We start from the raw sequence: 14899 nt of genomic DNA, 5'->3' as shown, positions 1-14899 counted from the left end.
ATCCACGTGGTGGCAGCAAGATTGACAGCCTGATTCGTAAGTGTAGTCTGTGTACCAAGTGGTTATAGGGCATTATTCAGTGTAGGTTTTCAGTTACCTGTGTTAGAGTTTGTGGATGGGGCATAACCTTTTCTGTACCCTGTGCCAGTAGCTGATATTTGTCTTTTTGCTGAGAGCCACCTTTGATTACTGGAATTGGTGGGATGGATGGTTCAAGCACACAGAGAGGTAAAGGAGTAAGGTGCAGTTGAAGATATGGGGTCCAAGCTCATGCTTGGTTATACCTACCACCGCCTACTGCCAGGGTAGTTGTGTGTGAAGCCAGCATCTGTGAATGCGTACAGGAACCGTTTCTTTATAGCATTTTGGGATTACTTTTGAGGGGTTGTTTTTCTCTTACCACTTCCTTGTAACGTGTTGTCCCCAGGAGTCCCTTCCCACTGTCCTGTCTCATGTTCTGTTACTCCGTCCATCTCACTTAAAGCTTTTTCCTTTCTCACGATCCCTTCTACTTTCATAAGCTGTGCCCACTGTCCACATGAAGTCTGGGATAGATATTCATATCAGAATTCTATATCCATCCATTTTCAAATTTTTTATGTTAATTTTTCTTGCCATTTGGCCCAGAGATATCCTGGGCATGTACTCAAAGGACTTTGTGTCCTGCCACAGAAACACTTAACACATTTGTTTATTGTTGTTTTCATAGCAGCGAGGGAATGAAGTCATCTTAGGTGACTGTTAATTGATGAGTGGATATGAAAGCGTGGACACAGGCACAGTGGAGTTTTGTTCAGCTATTACAAAGACAACTCTTATACGGTGTCTCATTTTAAGCCCCAGTAAAGCCTTCTGCAGGAAGACTGGCTGGTAAGACCCTGTCTTTTCTTTCCCCTCCAGTCTTCGAGCAGTGACAGCGGTGGGAGCAGCAGCAGCAGCATCAACAGCCCAGACAGGGCCAGTGGGCCAGAGAGCAGCCTGAGCCACATCATCCCTGGATCCTGCCCCAGTACCCCCCAGCCGATGCCCGAGCAGTCTGCACTGTGCCAAGGCCCTTACTTCCACATCAATCAGACCCTGAAGGAGGCTCACTTTCACAGCCTACAGCACCGAGGCCGGCCTCCGACATGATGCTCCGGCAGTTTCTTGCCTTCTGTGAAGGGACAGCACTGTGCAGATTGGATATTTCAACTTAATGATTTGTTTTTAAAAGTTGCACACACACACAAAAAACTGCCTGTTGGCTTTCAGTCTATATTTGAGTACCGGGTCAGCAGGCGCTGTTTACTTGGGTTTTGCTGCACTATTGCGATTTCAGAGGGGCTTGGGAGCAATTTTTTATAGGATTCTTTTGAGAGAGGGCATCAGATCCACATCATGGCAGTGTATGAGGAAGTCTCATCTGACTGATTTCCACATCTGTCACTTAGATGCTATACTGTATGTAAAAGAGCCTCTTAAAAAATGTGGGATCTTAACTTTTTTAATTCAATAAACTAGTAAAGAATATCTAGTTTCCATGAAAAAAAAATGTAAGTTTCTCCCTAAATGTAGGAAGCTTGGCTCAGTGTTGCACTGAAGTTAACTGCCATACTACCTCTTAGTATGTAGATGTCTGTGGAAATGCTCTCCCTTGAAACAGAAGAGTTGCCCACTCTGAAGACCATGGAAGTTAAGCCCCTTTCCTAGTTGTGGTCTTTGTTTTATATTTGAATTTCCGGGGAGAATATCACTTCCATATCTATTTTTTTCTGGTCTGTAGCCTAGACGCTATAGAGAACATTGTGCAGTTCTCAAAGTCAAGAAATACCTAGTAACTGTCTTACGAACTTGTGTATTAACAGCTTAACTGCTAGCTCCTTGCAGTGCCCATGACCAAGGCAGCGGTCAGTGCAGATCAAGTGCAAGCTGCCCGACAGCTGGAGGGAGAGAGGTTTAACTCATGCCTGCGGGTACCCGGCCCTGCCAGGGGCCGCCGCATTCTTATCATTGGAGCTGGAGAGATTGGTGTGGTGTAGAAACCTGAGCAAAGGCACCGCTAGGACAAACAGTGCGGTAGGGTTTATTTAGAGCCTGGGCGTTGTTCCATGCTACTTGGTCATACTAGAGAGCCAGGCGAGCTTGAACAATGAAGGTGCAGGTGAGCCGTCTTCCTCACTTGCAAGCTGTCTGAATAGAGAGCCAGGATGCGCCGTTGGGTCACCTACTCTGGAGAGTGCCGGGGAGCCAACCTGCTGTTAGAAGAAGAGGAAGTGCCTTAAGCATCCACCCATAGCCTCCTGCCTGTCCCCTTCACTGCACCCCACTCAGAGGCCACACAGCACAGGCAACAGCGCTGAGGAGTGGGGATGGCTCTAGAGAGGAGGATCTGACAGGGACACACTGGACCAGAGCAGGTTACTATGTGACACAGTTGCAGTGTGAAGGAGGCCCATGCCAGGAGGGGAGTGAACATGCAGTGCCTTCCATGGCCTGCTCCTCTGAGGGCCACAGCATGGAAGGGCCGGCCCCGTGACATGGGAACTACTGTCATGAAGCCCAGAGTTCAGAAAGTAGTTTTTTTTTTTTCTTTCAGGACTGTTTTCCAGATTTTAAAACCAGATGTTTGCTGAGGACTCAGGATCTTACTGGGTTTGTTGGCAAGGAATGTGGGAAAGGATACTTTACTGGAATTCTAACAGTAAGGCAAACAGTGCTATGAGAAGTGAAGCTGTCGCTGTCAAGCACACATGTACACAACACAACCCAGAAATACCCAGGAGGGCTCCGGCAGGCCTAATGGATGGCGTCCTACTGAAACAAAACATGTATTAATAAAACAGTGTGTGAGGAAGCATGTTTCTTCCCATCTCCCACCCAAGTAAAGGCACAGGTGAGACCGTCTGAAGACAAAGGGTCTTCCCACGCTCTGAACACAGTGTTGGGGCACAGTCATTCTTTCACCCCACAAAATGCAAGAAGCCATCTCTATCGTGTGCTGTGCGGTTTTCACAGCCTGGGGTCTGGCTCTGGGTAGATTTCTATTTTGAGGTGTTTGCACGAGTCAATGGGTATCTTTCTATGAGCTCAAGCTAGTGAACCCTGTCTTCTCTACTGCGCCGCCATTAAAAGCAGCCTTAGTGCATTGCTGTACGTATGGTGCTTAAGTGGTTATTTCGAAAAAGAGCTGGTGGGGGTCGGGGAGGGGGCTGGAGAACCACGAGAGCTTCTTGGCACTGACCTGGGTTTGGCTTTCGATGCCCCGACCGGTTGCCCTGGCCTTTCTTGTGCTTGTCATGCTCAGTGGAAGGAGTCCAAACCTCAAGACATGAAAGATTATTTCATTTCGGGGAACAGGTATCGGGCTCGGCAGAGCCCGGCAGACCTCTAGAGCTACTTACCTGATCTGACTGGAGGCCAGTGGCAGTATGTTATGGGGTTCCTGGGAGTTGAACGTGCTGCTCCGGGAGGCGAACTGATTCTCTGTACCAGTCACCAACCCAAATAGAACCTGCAGGTAAGAAATGGGGGCATGTGAGCATCACAGACTGAGTCACCCTCTGGTGGGTTCTCTTCAACCACTGTTTCCATAAATCTCAAAGCCATGTAGTTCTTTTCTAAAAGTCACACTTTTTTTCCCTTTCTTGTTTGAATTTTCAAGACAGTTTCCCTGTGTAGCCCTGGTTGTCCTGGAACTCTCTATAGACCAGGCTGGCCTCCAGCTTCTAGAGATCCATCTGCCTCTGCCTCCCTGAGTGCTGGGAAAGAGGCATGTGCCACTGTGCCCAGCCCTCACTCTCACTCTGTGTGTGTGTGTGTGTGTGTGTGTGTGTGTGTGTGTGTGTGTACGCACGCACACACGCCTGTGAGACAGAGACAGACAGCATATGGAAGAGTGAACACATGTGTCTGTCCATTCACATCCACACGCACTTAGAGGTCAGACCTGGGTCCCGGGGACTGAAGTTGGTGGCAGTTAGTGGCACCTCCTTTACACACTGAGCCATCCTATTGGCACTGATGTGTTCCTTTGTGTGAGGCAGTGGAAATAAACTTCACCAATCCTAATCTCCAATGTGGCTGTCCCAATGATGGCATTTTACCTAATTCTTTTCTGTGAAGTGGCTATTCTTTTGTTTTTCACTCCTGTGTTTGGAGGACTCTAGCATGTTTGTAAATCTGAATCCAAGACACTGTGGTCTCATCTTTGGTTACACGGAGCATGGCTGTGATCCAACTTACTGAAGTTCGCTGCACCAGGCGATTGAGGTTGCTGTTGAGATGTGGTGTGAAAACATCCAGGTCAAAAGGGTCAATGAGGGCCTCCAGCCTGTCAGCCATCTTCTCTATTCTGAGGAGAGTTAGAAACATTATTCTACACACACTTCAAGAGAGGAAACAACCTGGCAGGATTCACGACGACAGAAACCCAGAGGTGGGGATTACTCCACCTCTGCTTACTGTCCTTAGAGAGCAAACAGGACAGGTTCTGCTGGCTTCACCTAGCTGTGGGATGTATTCACCAGGTATTATTTAACCACTGCTTACACGGTGACTTGCTGTTTAAGAGAAACCCAATCGATGTGCAGGATGTGGGGGCATCTCTGGAAAGGGACTTCAGATGGTCTTTAGCTTAGGATGTGGCCATACACCAACACACAGACACACACACCAACACACAGACACACAGACACACACACACACACACACACACACACACACACACACACACGACTGAAAGGACTAAGATGGTGCTACAGCTTAGAGTGAGTTCCTTTACCATGGCCTCAGGGCTGCACTAGTGTTTAACACACTGCAAGATCATGTTTCTTTACTGCTGGCCTGGACAAGCTTCTGAATGTTCTGCTCTCCCACTACTGTAAAACTGGAAAGTCCCAAGAGAAACCCTCCTAAGTAGGGTGTTGTCCATTAATGCCCAGGGGGTGCCCCAGTAGGAAGATCACCTGGAGTCGGACTTGCTCCGGCTGCTCTTCACCTCCTCCCCCTTGCTGGTCAGAACAATGTTGAGGTAGCGTAGGTCATAGAGGAGCTGCAGGGCTCGGTTCTGGGTCATTGGAAATGTCCCTTCTTTCTGCAAGTGAAGGCTGGCTGGTGAGGAGTGATTCCCTACATGGTTCCACTGCAGGCTCTGCTTGGCACACAGCTTGGTGCATTTTTAGAAGGTGCTGTTGGTCCCACAAGGCCAGGTCCATCTCAAAAGTGTTAAATAGAACCCTGGTCTTAAAATCTCTGAGCATGGAAGAGACAACCCTTAAAGGCAGGCTCCTAGATGAAGGTGGCCTTTGCAAAGAGGCAGGGCCTTGACCAAGGAGAGAGAAGTATGTGAGTTCTGAGGCTCAGAAGAGATAACGAATTCTTCTCTCAAGTTAGGACTGGCCCTGCCTTTAGATGTTCCCAGTGAACACAGGGAAAGCTCAAAGGTGCCGTGGAGGCCGAGAGGCTAGGACCTACCCACCCTAAAGGGAACCTTTTGGTGCCATCGCTTCCGCCATCCCTCACTCTCACCTTACAGTTGATCCTGAGTAGATCAGGGAGGTTAAAGACTTGCTCAGAGTCTGCGTGAGCAAATGGTGGTGCTGGGGCCAAAACTCGGCCCCTTTTACTGTGAAAGCTTTTACCCCATCCACCAGTCCTAATGAACTTGAGCCATTTGACCTTGAGAAAAGTCAGCCTGCAGAGGCGAGTCCTCTCCTGAGAACTCGGGGCATGTTTATGGGCCTGGGTTGGGCAATACGATTCTGAACCCTTTAAACAAACCGCCCAAATCCAAGCCAAAGGTCTGTTTGGATACCCACCTTTATCTGGTTTTCCTCTGTGAGCTGCTCATAGGCGGCGATGACTTGGGCCATGCAGGTCTTCAGCATCTCCTGTAGGGTAATCTTTGGCAAGGCATGGCCTCCAACCCGATTAACTTCCTGGCATAAGCTGAACAGGAAGGACTGTACGTACCAGGACGGCTGAAAGATCAGAACACCACATTGCTAACTGTATCCAGCAGGCCACATGTGTCCCTCACTAACGACATTTACCCTGACCTCTCTCCAGTTAAGCATCTACCTGTACCACTCAGCTGTTCCTCAGAATATACGTAATGGGAATGGCTTTCCAAAACCATTCTGCTTCCCCACAGCAGTTTGCTCCCTCTTGCTGCCCAAGTACCCGTGACAGTGGGAAGAACTCACCTGCGTGGGGAGGCGGATCTTTGATGTGACACTGCTACCAGACTCTGTCTCCTCTTGAATTTCTAGTTCATCCCAACTGGTGGCAGTAGCCAGGACTGAACCAGCATCACTTAAAAGCAATGATTGGGTGAATCCACAAATGAGAACCTGATGGGGAAAAGAGAGGAGCCACGTTAGTTCCCCAGGCCTTGGCAGAAGACTGCGGTATTGACTCAAGAGCGAGAAGCAGGGTTCCCAGTCTAGCTTGGGAAGAGGGAAACATGCTGTGGAATCTGGGCTGAGGGATCGGAAAGAGCTCACATCCGAGCTGCCTGGCCCATGGTGAGGCTGCTATGAAGTAAGCATTACTTCTCTCTAAACCTCACTAGGGCAGCAAGACTGGTGGGAGACCCAGAAGTCCTGTGACTCACTTTCACGAGTGCTGCGCTCCAGACCCGGTAGGCCATCACGCTCTGCTGGAGCAGGACTTCCTTCACTTCCTGCCACTGGGCCTGCACGGGGAGGACATCTTGAGCTTTCCCCTTTCCCTGCTTTTTCAGAGCCCTCACCTCCCTTGCAGGCTTTTCGGAACCCCCACACTTTCCCACAATACACTGCTTTAGGTGAGGGCACAGTTCTCCCAGGGACTGGCAGAGTCTGGCCATGAAGAGAACTGCATGCAGCTTGGTGCTGTGAAGGACATCCTTTTGGTCTTGTGTGACTTCTTCAATGACGCGAAGCTCTGCCTGGATGCAGCCCACAACGGACTTGATGCAGGCCACGGACTGTGTGCGCAGCATGTCCTGCACAGTCCCAGCGTCTGCATACCTATCAAACGCGGAGGTCTTTGCCTGGTGTGTGTGGGTGGTGTCCTTGAGCAATGGGGTGTCACTGGAGGGAAGGTAGGCGAGGAGGTCGTCCAGTTTAACCTTCAGCTTCGAATCCAGGGCCGAACAGAAGTTCTGGACACAAGGGCTGATTGCTTGGGCTTTCATGGAGAGGCCACTGTTGGCAAACTGAGCCCGATTTGCTACGCTGACCCAGGCAGCATCAGAAGGCAGGTCGTTGGGGCTCTCGGACCAGAGGTAGAGAGACATGTTCTGCTCAAAGTGGACATGCTTATTCGATGTGGAGTTGTTGGCCTCCAGTTCCTGCAAAGCTGAGACTAGGAGCTCTTTGGAGCTGCTGGAGATGGAGTCAAAGCCTTCTCTGGTCAGCGTCTATGGAGAACGAGAGCCGAGTTTAGCCATCACACTTTATGGAAATCTCCAAATGAGTTGAAATGGCCATTTATCCTGGCACTCAGAACATTCCCTACGACACTCATAGTGACTGTTTAAAGCCTGACTCTGAAACGCCCACAAAGGTTCAGGTGTTAACAGCTTCGTCTCGGTTGGTGGCACTACTTAGGGAGGTCGTAGCAACTTTTGGAGTGGGCTTAACTAAAGCAAGCACTCTGGGGTGTGTTCTGAGGATATGGATCTGTCCCTCTTCCCCAACCCCCATCCCATCTGCTCCCTGTTTGCCATGAGGCTAAGAGGCTTTACCACATGTTCTGATCACGAGTTGTGTCTCACCACAGGCTCCAAAACAGCCAAGTGACGTGCACTGAACTCTCACAACTCTGAGCTAAAACAATACATTGTTCCTCAGGTTATTTCTGTCAGCTATTTGGTCACAGATGAGAAAAACAACCAATACTGTCAACACAGTGTGGCAAAGGGCAGAGACAGCATCCCAGGGGGGGCCCGACAGCAGCCTGCTATGTCTTTTAACTTGTAGGAAATCTAGATTTGGTAAGAAATGGGGAAAGAAAACGTTCAATAAACAAGGGAGGTTTTAACACAGTCAAAAGGCCACACAGGCTTGGGTGTGAGGTGGCCCAAGTGATGCCCACTGTACCTGTAACCGATCCAGGAAGAGCTGCTGCATCAGGTCCTCCCAGAACAAGAGCGGCTTCTCCAGAAGCCGCTGACACACCACCTCCCAGCTGTGGCTGGCAGACTCGTTGGTAAGCAAATCCCATATGGCGTCTCTGATGCCTGCCAGACCTTTCATGCTCTTCACGTACATAAGCAGATTGCCGATCCCATTTTTAATGTCTTCACTGCACCTGTAACAAGACCACTTTCCTTGGATTTCTGATGTTTTGGGTTGTTTCTTTTTTTAAAAGGTTGGCTATGGGGGTTGGGGATTTTGCTCAGTTGTAGAGCACTTGCCTAGGAAGCGCAAGGCCCTGGGTTCAGTCCCCAGCTCCGAAAAAAAAGAACCAAAAAAAAAAAAAAAAAAAAAAAAAAAGGTTGGCTATGTGTTTCTGGCTGGTCTGGAACTTGATATGTAGACCAGGCTGGCCTCAAACTCAGAGATCTGTCTGCCTCTGCTTCTGGAATGCTGGGATTGAAGAGTGTGCCAGCACACCTGGCCTTCGTTTGTGGTTTTCACATCATTAAGAAAAATTCTTAGGACTCCATTTGAAACCTCTGACCTGAGTATGTCAGCACATTTCTAGCTGGACAGGCGCTGGGAGTCTGTAGTACTCTCAGCGGGCCAACTCTTTCCAGTGCCTCATGGCACGGCTTTAGAGCCAACACATTAAACAAGAGCTCAGAGTATTAGGTACTCGAGAAAAGCCTCTACTTAACTGTTTTGGAAAAAAAATTATGGCGAGTGTATGTGTGTGTGTGTGTGTGTGTGTGTGTGTGTGTGTGTGTGTGTGCGCGCGCGCCCCCCCGTGCGTGTGCAGGTGACTATACACGAATGGAGGTGCCCTCAGAGGTCAGATGCAACAGCTCCCCCTGGAGTTGGAGTCAGGTAGGTGGATGTGAGCCACCCCGTATGGGCTCTGGGAACTGTACCCAAGTCTTCTGGAAGAAGAGCAAATGCTCTTTAACTGCTGAGCCTTCTGTCTAGCCCTCGGGGAAAAAACAGCTTCCTGATTCTCAGTCCAAACGCAGCTGTGTACCCTGAGTGAGTGACACATTTTACCCCATGACTTGGAAGCAGCTTATGGCCTCCCAGGTGCGTGCAGGTCAGGCCTCCGGGGTGCTTTCTGGCTGCTTACATGTCGATCCACTTCCGCAGCGTGCCCTTCAGGTACTCCTGGCTGATGGGATGTGCGAGGGTTCGCAGTGCTGGCTGGAACTCGGTAACGGAGGCTGGCAGGTGTCTGAACCAGCTGCACAGCTTCATCTCCCCTTGTAGGGCACTGATGCCCTTTCCTAGAGAAAAGCCAAGTGAGAAGAATCCGGGCTGGGCTCTGAACGGCATTTTAAGGATTACAAACTCAGGAGGGAATTCCCAGAAACCTAGCTGTGTCACCCACCCTTGAGAAGGTGGGTCAAACTGGACAAAGGTTAGATAGAGGAAGTACAGGGGGTGTCAGTCCCTGTGCGTGACAGCCTCCCCACACTCTGCTGTTCTGGCCAGGAGGAGAGAGGAGGGCCAGCGAGGGCGGGAGGGAGGGCGGGAGGGAGGGAGGGGGGGGAAGGGAGGGAGGAGTGCTGTGAAATCTTCTGTGTGAGTCCGTGTGTGTGCACTTGCACGTGTGCCCCCCCGAATGTGTGGGTGTGGGTGTTTGAGGTGGGGTCTTGCCATGTGCTTAGGTTGGTCTCCAAGAGCCCCAGTGGTCCTCTTGCTTCAGACAACTGAGTAACTGGGTCTACAGATGAATGCCCCTGTGCCCACCAGTCATGGCATTTTAATGACAGAGCTTAAGCTGCCAGAGAGAAGTGTAAGCTATTCATTCCCCTTCCCTTAGCATCCAAGGTCACTCGAAGACCTAAGGGATCAACCACTGGCAACCTGTCCTGCCCGCTGAGTCTCCTGGTCATCCTGCAGGCTGCAGCAGCGCTCCTTGGGCAGTGCCTTTCGGGGCAGGTACTCTCTAGAGGCCGCTGAGGGTTTGCACATCCGTTTTCTATGCTGAGGCAGGTCCTTCAGGACTCACCTTTCACGAAAGGGATGAATAAAAACATCCCAGCATGGGGGCGGAGGGGTGTGTGTGTGTCTCAAAGCATAAGACAGGGATTTTACTCAAAGACGAGCCCTGGTAGTAATGATCCTGTACCCCCTTCCTTTCTTCCTTCGGCTGCCTCCTTTGCTGATGGTTCCTCTGACCCTGCAGCTCCTCTACTACAGGAGTCTGTCCCATTCTCTTTGCTCACTGATCCATCCCTGTGGCTACAAATGCTGCCGCCCGCAGGGATGCTGCAGGTGGGTGTCTCTGGGGACACCTGCTCACTCCTCAGCCCCATGTAAACCCATCCCAATCCCCAGACCAGTTCCTCTTCTAGTTAACGTGGACACCTCCCTTCCACCTGCTCCCCAGCCGACCCTTCATGTCCAGTCCTCTCAACAGAGATCGACTGGCCCCTCAGTTTCATCTCTATGGCTCCCTTCTAGCCCAAGTCCTCGTCCTATGTCTGACCCTGGACCATGGTGACAGCCTTCAGTTAGCTCTCAGCACCTCTCTGCCCTGCAGGACACCACTGCCACGTACACATTTAATTATAGCTGGGAAAATGCTACTCCAAAGAAGTATGGGTGCAGGGGACATGTGGCAGAGGGAGCACGCTAAACCTGCAAGGACATGGAAGGATACCCTGATCTCGGAATAAAGTCCAGCCCCCCACATCCGGCCCATTCAGCTGACTTTCCCTGACCCCTGGCCACGCTGCGGCCCTCTTCTCTCTAGATCCTCCCCTCGTTCTAGAACCCCCTCAAACCTGCTGGCACTTCAGCTCCTCAGTTACAGTATAACACCCTCATCTCAGGACTCGGGACCTATCTTCGTTTTGCGTGGAGCTCTCTTCCCTTCTTCACTTAACTCCTCTCAACCTTCAGCTTTTGGTTTAACTCCCAGGGAAGTCCTCCTTGGCTTTGGGTCCCTAAGCAATGACTATGGCTGACGCCAAAGAGCAACCTGTGTGCACCTCTGAAGGTTCAGCACCTCCTTTTACAACTAAGCTATGACGTCCGCCGCAAGGCAGGGGTCTGAATCTTCCCGGTTCCCTGATTTATCCCCAGAGTATGTCGCAGTAACTGGGAAATGGCAGATCAGTTGAATGAGGGAAAAGGTTATAGGCTCACCAGTGGGATGCTGCCTTGTGACCGTCTCCAGGGTAGAGAAGAGCAAGCCACAGGGCAGGGAGGGGTCGGGTAGCACACCTTCTGGCAGCGTGTAGAAAAGGGCATGTGCTTGGTTCAGAGTGGTAGCCAGCAGCTCCACCAAAGAGCATATCTGGGCCTTGATGCCAGCACCTGTAAGAAGAAGGCACACCCTCTTGCAAATAGTACCCGTCGGCAAGGCCTCAGAACGGGGCCTCAGGCTCCCTCGGCACACGCTGCTCCATTCCCTGTTGAAGAATCACATTTTTGAGCAAAGCATACCCACCGTGATGAGGCTGGTTCAGGAGTGTCTGAATAGTTGCCTTTCTGGCCAACAGGAAGTCTGTGAGGGCTTGCCGGGGAGAGCTCTCCTCCAAGAGCATTATGGAGCAGAGAGCCTCAGCCACAGCCTGGTCCGACACAGCCTGGCACTTGAGCAGCATCTTGCTTTCGTGCAAAATAGTTGACCTAGAAAGACAAAGATCATCAGGGAGTAGCTAACATTTGAGGTGAAGTGCCTCAGTGTATAAGAAAAGACAGGCAGAGGGGCTGGAGAGATGGCTCAGCGGTTAAGAGCACTGACTGCTTTTCCAGAGGTCCTGAGTTCAAATCCCAGCAACTACATGGTGGCTCACAACCATCTGTAATGGAATCTTCTCCTTGTGTGTTGAAGACAGTGGCAGTGTACTCATAAAATAAATAAACAGATCTTTAAAAAAAAAGAAAGAAAGAAAGAAAGAAAGAAAGAAAGAAAGAAAGAAAGAAAGAAAGAAAGAAAGAAAGAAAAGAAGACAGGCAGAACCCTGGGCTACTGTAGGGGGTCAGTGAGGTCCCGGGCTACCAAACTTACCGGAAGTGGCTGGCTGCTGCCACCTGGCGGACGAGTATGGGAAATCTCGAGAGGATGGGGCTGTATCTGGAGCTAGAGGAGTCCAGCTGCAGCAGGCTATGCAGGTGGCAGCACAGCAGGTAGAGCTGTGTGGCCTGGAGGTGCTGAGAGGCTTCCATGCAGCTCCAGATCTTCTCTGGGATCTCCAGCAGCAGCTTAATCTGGGCGGCCATGCTGTAGAACTTCTCGGACGGGGGATGTGGCTGCAGGGCAGAAGACCGTCATGAGAGCAAACGAACAGAAAGCATAGCTCCGTTTACACAGTTGGGGAGACACGGTTTAAGATCTGAAGCTTTGCCATGGGTGGTAGCACACACTTTTTTTTTTTTTTCTTTTCTTTTTTTTGGAGCTAGGGACCGAACCCAGGGCCTTGTGCTCGCTAGGCAAGCGCTCTACCGCTGAGCTAAATCCCCAACCCCGGTAGCACACACTTTTAATCTCAGCCCTCAGGAGGCAGAGGCCGGTGGCTGTCTTGTGAGTTAGAAGTCAACCTGGTCAACATAGCGAGTTCTAGACCAGCCAGGACTACACGGAGAAACCCTGTCTTAAAAAACAAAACAAACACAAACAAACACAAAACCCCACCAAACTCTCAAGTTTCAATTAAGCTACACTACTCAGCCTGCAGGGCACTGAGGTCTGACAGGGGCCAGCATCTCGCCATCTGGTTATCGGTGGGTGGGAGGGGCATCTTGCCATCTGGTCATCCAGTGGGAGGGAGCCTTCATACAAGCGTCCTCCTCCCTCTCCTTTCTCTTCAAGGTCACCACAGATTTCTTGTTGACCTTTCTTTACCACCCCTGCACCAGATCTTCATCTGGCTGAGTCTTTAGGCTTCTCATCTGCCCTTTGACATCGATTCTGTCTCCATTAGTGGGGTGTAGGGGTGCAGGTAAAGGAGGGGGACTAGCTCAGGCTCTTTTGTGCTCTTTCCCCATCTATGTGAGGCAAGCAGGTCCTCAACAGACATCAGATGCTAAGTTTGATCTCGGACTTCCCAAGCCTATGACTGCGGGAAAATGAGTATCTATTCTTTATGAACCATCCAGTGCTAAGTATTTTGTTCCAGCAGCATAGCTGGCCAGAGACGTCAATGTTCTACATAGTTGTCCCCATTGAGGAGGAGCCCCACCTAACGTGCTTCTTCCTTCAGAACTATTATGTTAAATGGACATAATTATTTTGGTGATTAATCAGCTTTATGCTAAACTATTTTCTACTTCCAACCTTTTTAAAGTTTAACCTCAGACTAGACTTTTTTTTTTAAAGATCTATTTATTATATATGAGTACACAGTCACTGCCTTCAGACACACCAGAGGAGGGCATCAGATCTCATTACAGATGGTTGTGAGCTACCGTGTGGTTGCTGGGGTTTGAACTCAGGACCTCTGGAAGAGCAGTCAGTGCCCTTAACCACTGAGCCACCTGTCCAGCCCTTCTGCTGCCATTCTAAATTATTCATATTAAAATTCAACTTCCCATGGATTTATTTAATTAGAATGCAAACGTCAAGAAAAGATTGGGAGGCTCCTGTTTGATTTGAGCGGAGAGGGTGTTCCCCCAGAAATGCATCAGCCATAACTATGAAAATCAATACATTTCTAAAACCAGGCCTACACAGCTGAAAGTTAGCCAGCTAAGTCTGTCCGTTTGAGAAGGGAACTGTATTTAATGTATAGATTAGGCCGATATAGTTCCAACCTTCTTCGGCCACTTTCATTATACTGCCCTAGTCCTTTTGCTTGGGTTTTTTGACACTCAGGGAGCACGAGAAAGCTAGTGCCACATGAGGGTTAGTTAGTGTGCTTTTGCAATTTCTTCTGCTGTTACAGTAAGTTCTTCTAGGTTAAAACTATTCACCCTCCTGTGTCCTCTGCTCATCCCTAGGACAACACCCTACGTTAGGATGAGCTTCCCACCTCATCATTCTGCATCTGGTCTTTAATCTTTCAGGGAAGGGCGTCAGGATGGCCTGAATATTCTAAACCAGCCTTCCTTGCCTAAAATGAAACTGTTCACCTATTAAAAGGGGGAGGGCCTGACGGCTGAGGCTACCCTCCCCCAATTCTCCAGGCTCGGGAGCAGGGTTGGGTAAAGAATGAATGACTTTGACAGGAAGGAGTGAGTGACTGTCGAGAGACCCCTGGCGTTTTCAGTTGAAAGGGAAGGAGAGCGCAGGGAACCCACAGGAGGCGAGGGAATCGTCCGGAAATCCGGGAAGGATCCTGGAGCAAAAGGCCGGCTGACTTTTCGGCAGCGGACCAGCGTCCCGAGGAAGGGCCGCAGACGCCTCCCAGAAGCACACAGCGGCGTGAGGGGCGGGCTCCTCCGGCGGAAGGTGAGGGGTGGGGTCCGCCGGGCAGCGGGGGCGGTGGGACGTGGCGGGTTCGGATCCCGGACTGACCTGCGGGGCCCGTGGGACCCGGGACGCCGCGGAGCCAGCCTGGCGGAGGCGGGCACAGTATTGATCGGTGGCCTGCACGGCGTCCACCAGCCCCTCCGCGCAGCGGCGCATCTGGCCAATGGTGTCCGCCGCCTCGATTAGGTCGCGGTACCGCTCGCCCACCATCTGCCGCAGCTCCTCCTTCTTGTGCTCGATCTCGGCTCGAACCTGGCGCTCCAGCCCGCGGATTTCCTCCGCTCCATGAGTCTCAAAGAGTGCGTTGGGATCGCGCAAATCCAGCCGCTTCAGCGCGGAGGAGGCGGTAGCCGCCGCCATGGTGCTAAACCAGGGATCCGCC

The 14899-nt window shown here is 50.8% G+C and overlaps 3 protein-coding genes across 31 annotated transcripts in view; 2 read left to right on the top strand and 1 right to left on the bottom strand.

Moving 5' to 3' along the window:
* Positions 1-3132, top strand: part of Vcf1 (VCP nuclear cofactor family member 1) — a 20828-nt gene extending 17696 nt beyond the window's left edge. For 15 of the 16 annotated variants that reach the window (XR_015630985.1, XM_087574092.1, XM_087574100.1 and 12 more), the window contains 1 exon segment: positions 901-3132. Coding sequence is in view for 11 of the 16 variants with exons in the window: in XM_087574092.1 (XP_087430218.1) it covers positions 901-1131 (231 nt within the window). In the remaining 5 variants the exon portion in view is untranslated. 16 annotated transcript variants of the gene reach the window in all.
* Cog1 (component of oligomeric golgi complex 1) lies at positions 2040-14899 on the bottom strand. 9 transcript variants are annotated; one of them, XR_015630692.1, is made up of 16 exons: positions 14563-14899; positions 12118-12359; positions 11554-11735; positions 11250-11420; positions 9223-9379; positions 8064-8274; positions 6990-7381; positions 6593-6673; positions 6183-6329; positions 5796-5957; positions 4944-5071; positions 4222-4330; positions 3381-3490; positions 3221-3299; positions 2756-2790; positions 2040-2234 (listed from the first exon to the last, which is right to left on the bottom strand). XR_015630692.1 is itself a non-coding variant. In XM_087572501.1 (15 exons), exons 1-14 carry the CDS (start codon positions 14875-14877, stop codon positions 2776-2778), a joined length of 2817 nt encoding a protein of 938 aa, XP_087428627.1. In that variant the 5' UTR covers positions 14878-14899; the 3' UTR covers positions 2040-2234; positions 2756-2775.
* The window catches only part of Slc39a11 (solute carrier family 39, member 11), a 409809-nt gene continuing 409139 nt past the window's right edge, over positions 14230-14899 (top strand). For all 6 annotated transcript variants that reach the window (XM_087570871.1, XM_087570870.1, XM_087570867.1 and 3 more), the window contains exon 1: positions 14230-14496. The gene's annotated coding sequence lies outside the window, so the exon portion shown is untranslated. The remainder of the gene's footprint in view (positions 14497-14899) is intronic.

Source organism: Rattus norvegicus, chromosome 10 (genome assembly GCF_021556685.1).
Source record: "Rattus norvegicus strain SHRSP/BbbUtx chromosome 10, alternate assembly SHRSP_T2T, whole genome shotgun sequence".
In the NCBI taxonomy this organism is placed as follows: domain Eukaryota; kingdom Metazoa; phylum Chordata; class Mammalia; order Rodentia; family Muridae; genus Rattus; species Rattus norvegicus.
This window is presented reverse-complemented; position numbering and strand designations above follow the sequence as displayed.

What these genes read in the sequence shown, in the direction of transcription:
- Cog1 (XM_087572500.1), bottom strand. Translation starts at nt 14,877, where the DNA reads ATGGCGGCGGCTACCGCCTCCTCCGCGCTGAAGCGGCTGGATTTGCGC. An exon ending in GCAGCAGCCAGCCACTTCCG is followed by an intron (nt 11,736 to 12,117) that starts GTAAGTTTGGTA and finishes TTGTCTTTCTAG; the next exon opens with GTCAACTATTTTGCACGAAA. An exon ending in CTGGCCTCCAGTCAGATCAG is followed by an intron (nt 3,300 to 3,380) that starts GTAAGTAGCTCT and finishes TCATGTCTTGAG; the next exon opens with GTTTGGACTCCTTCCACTGA.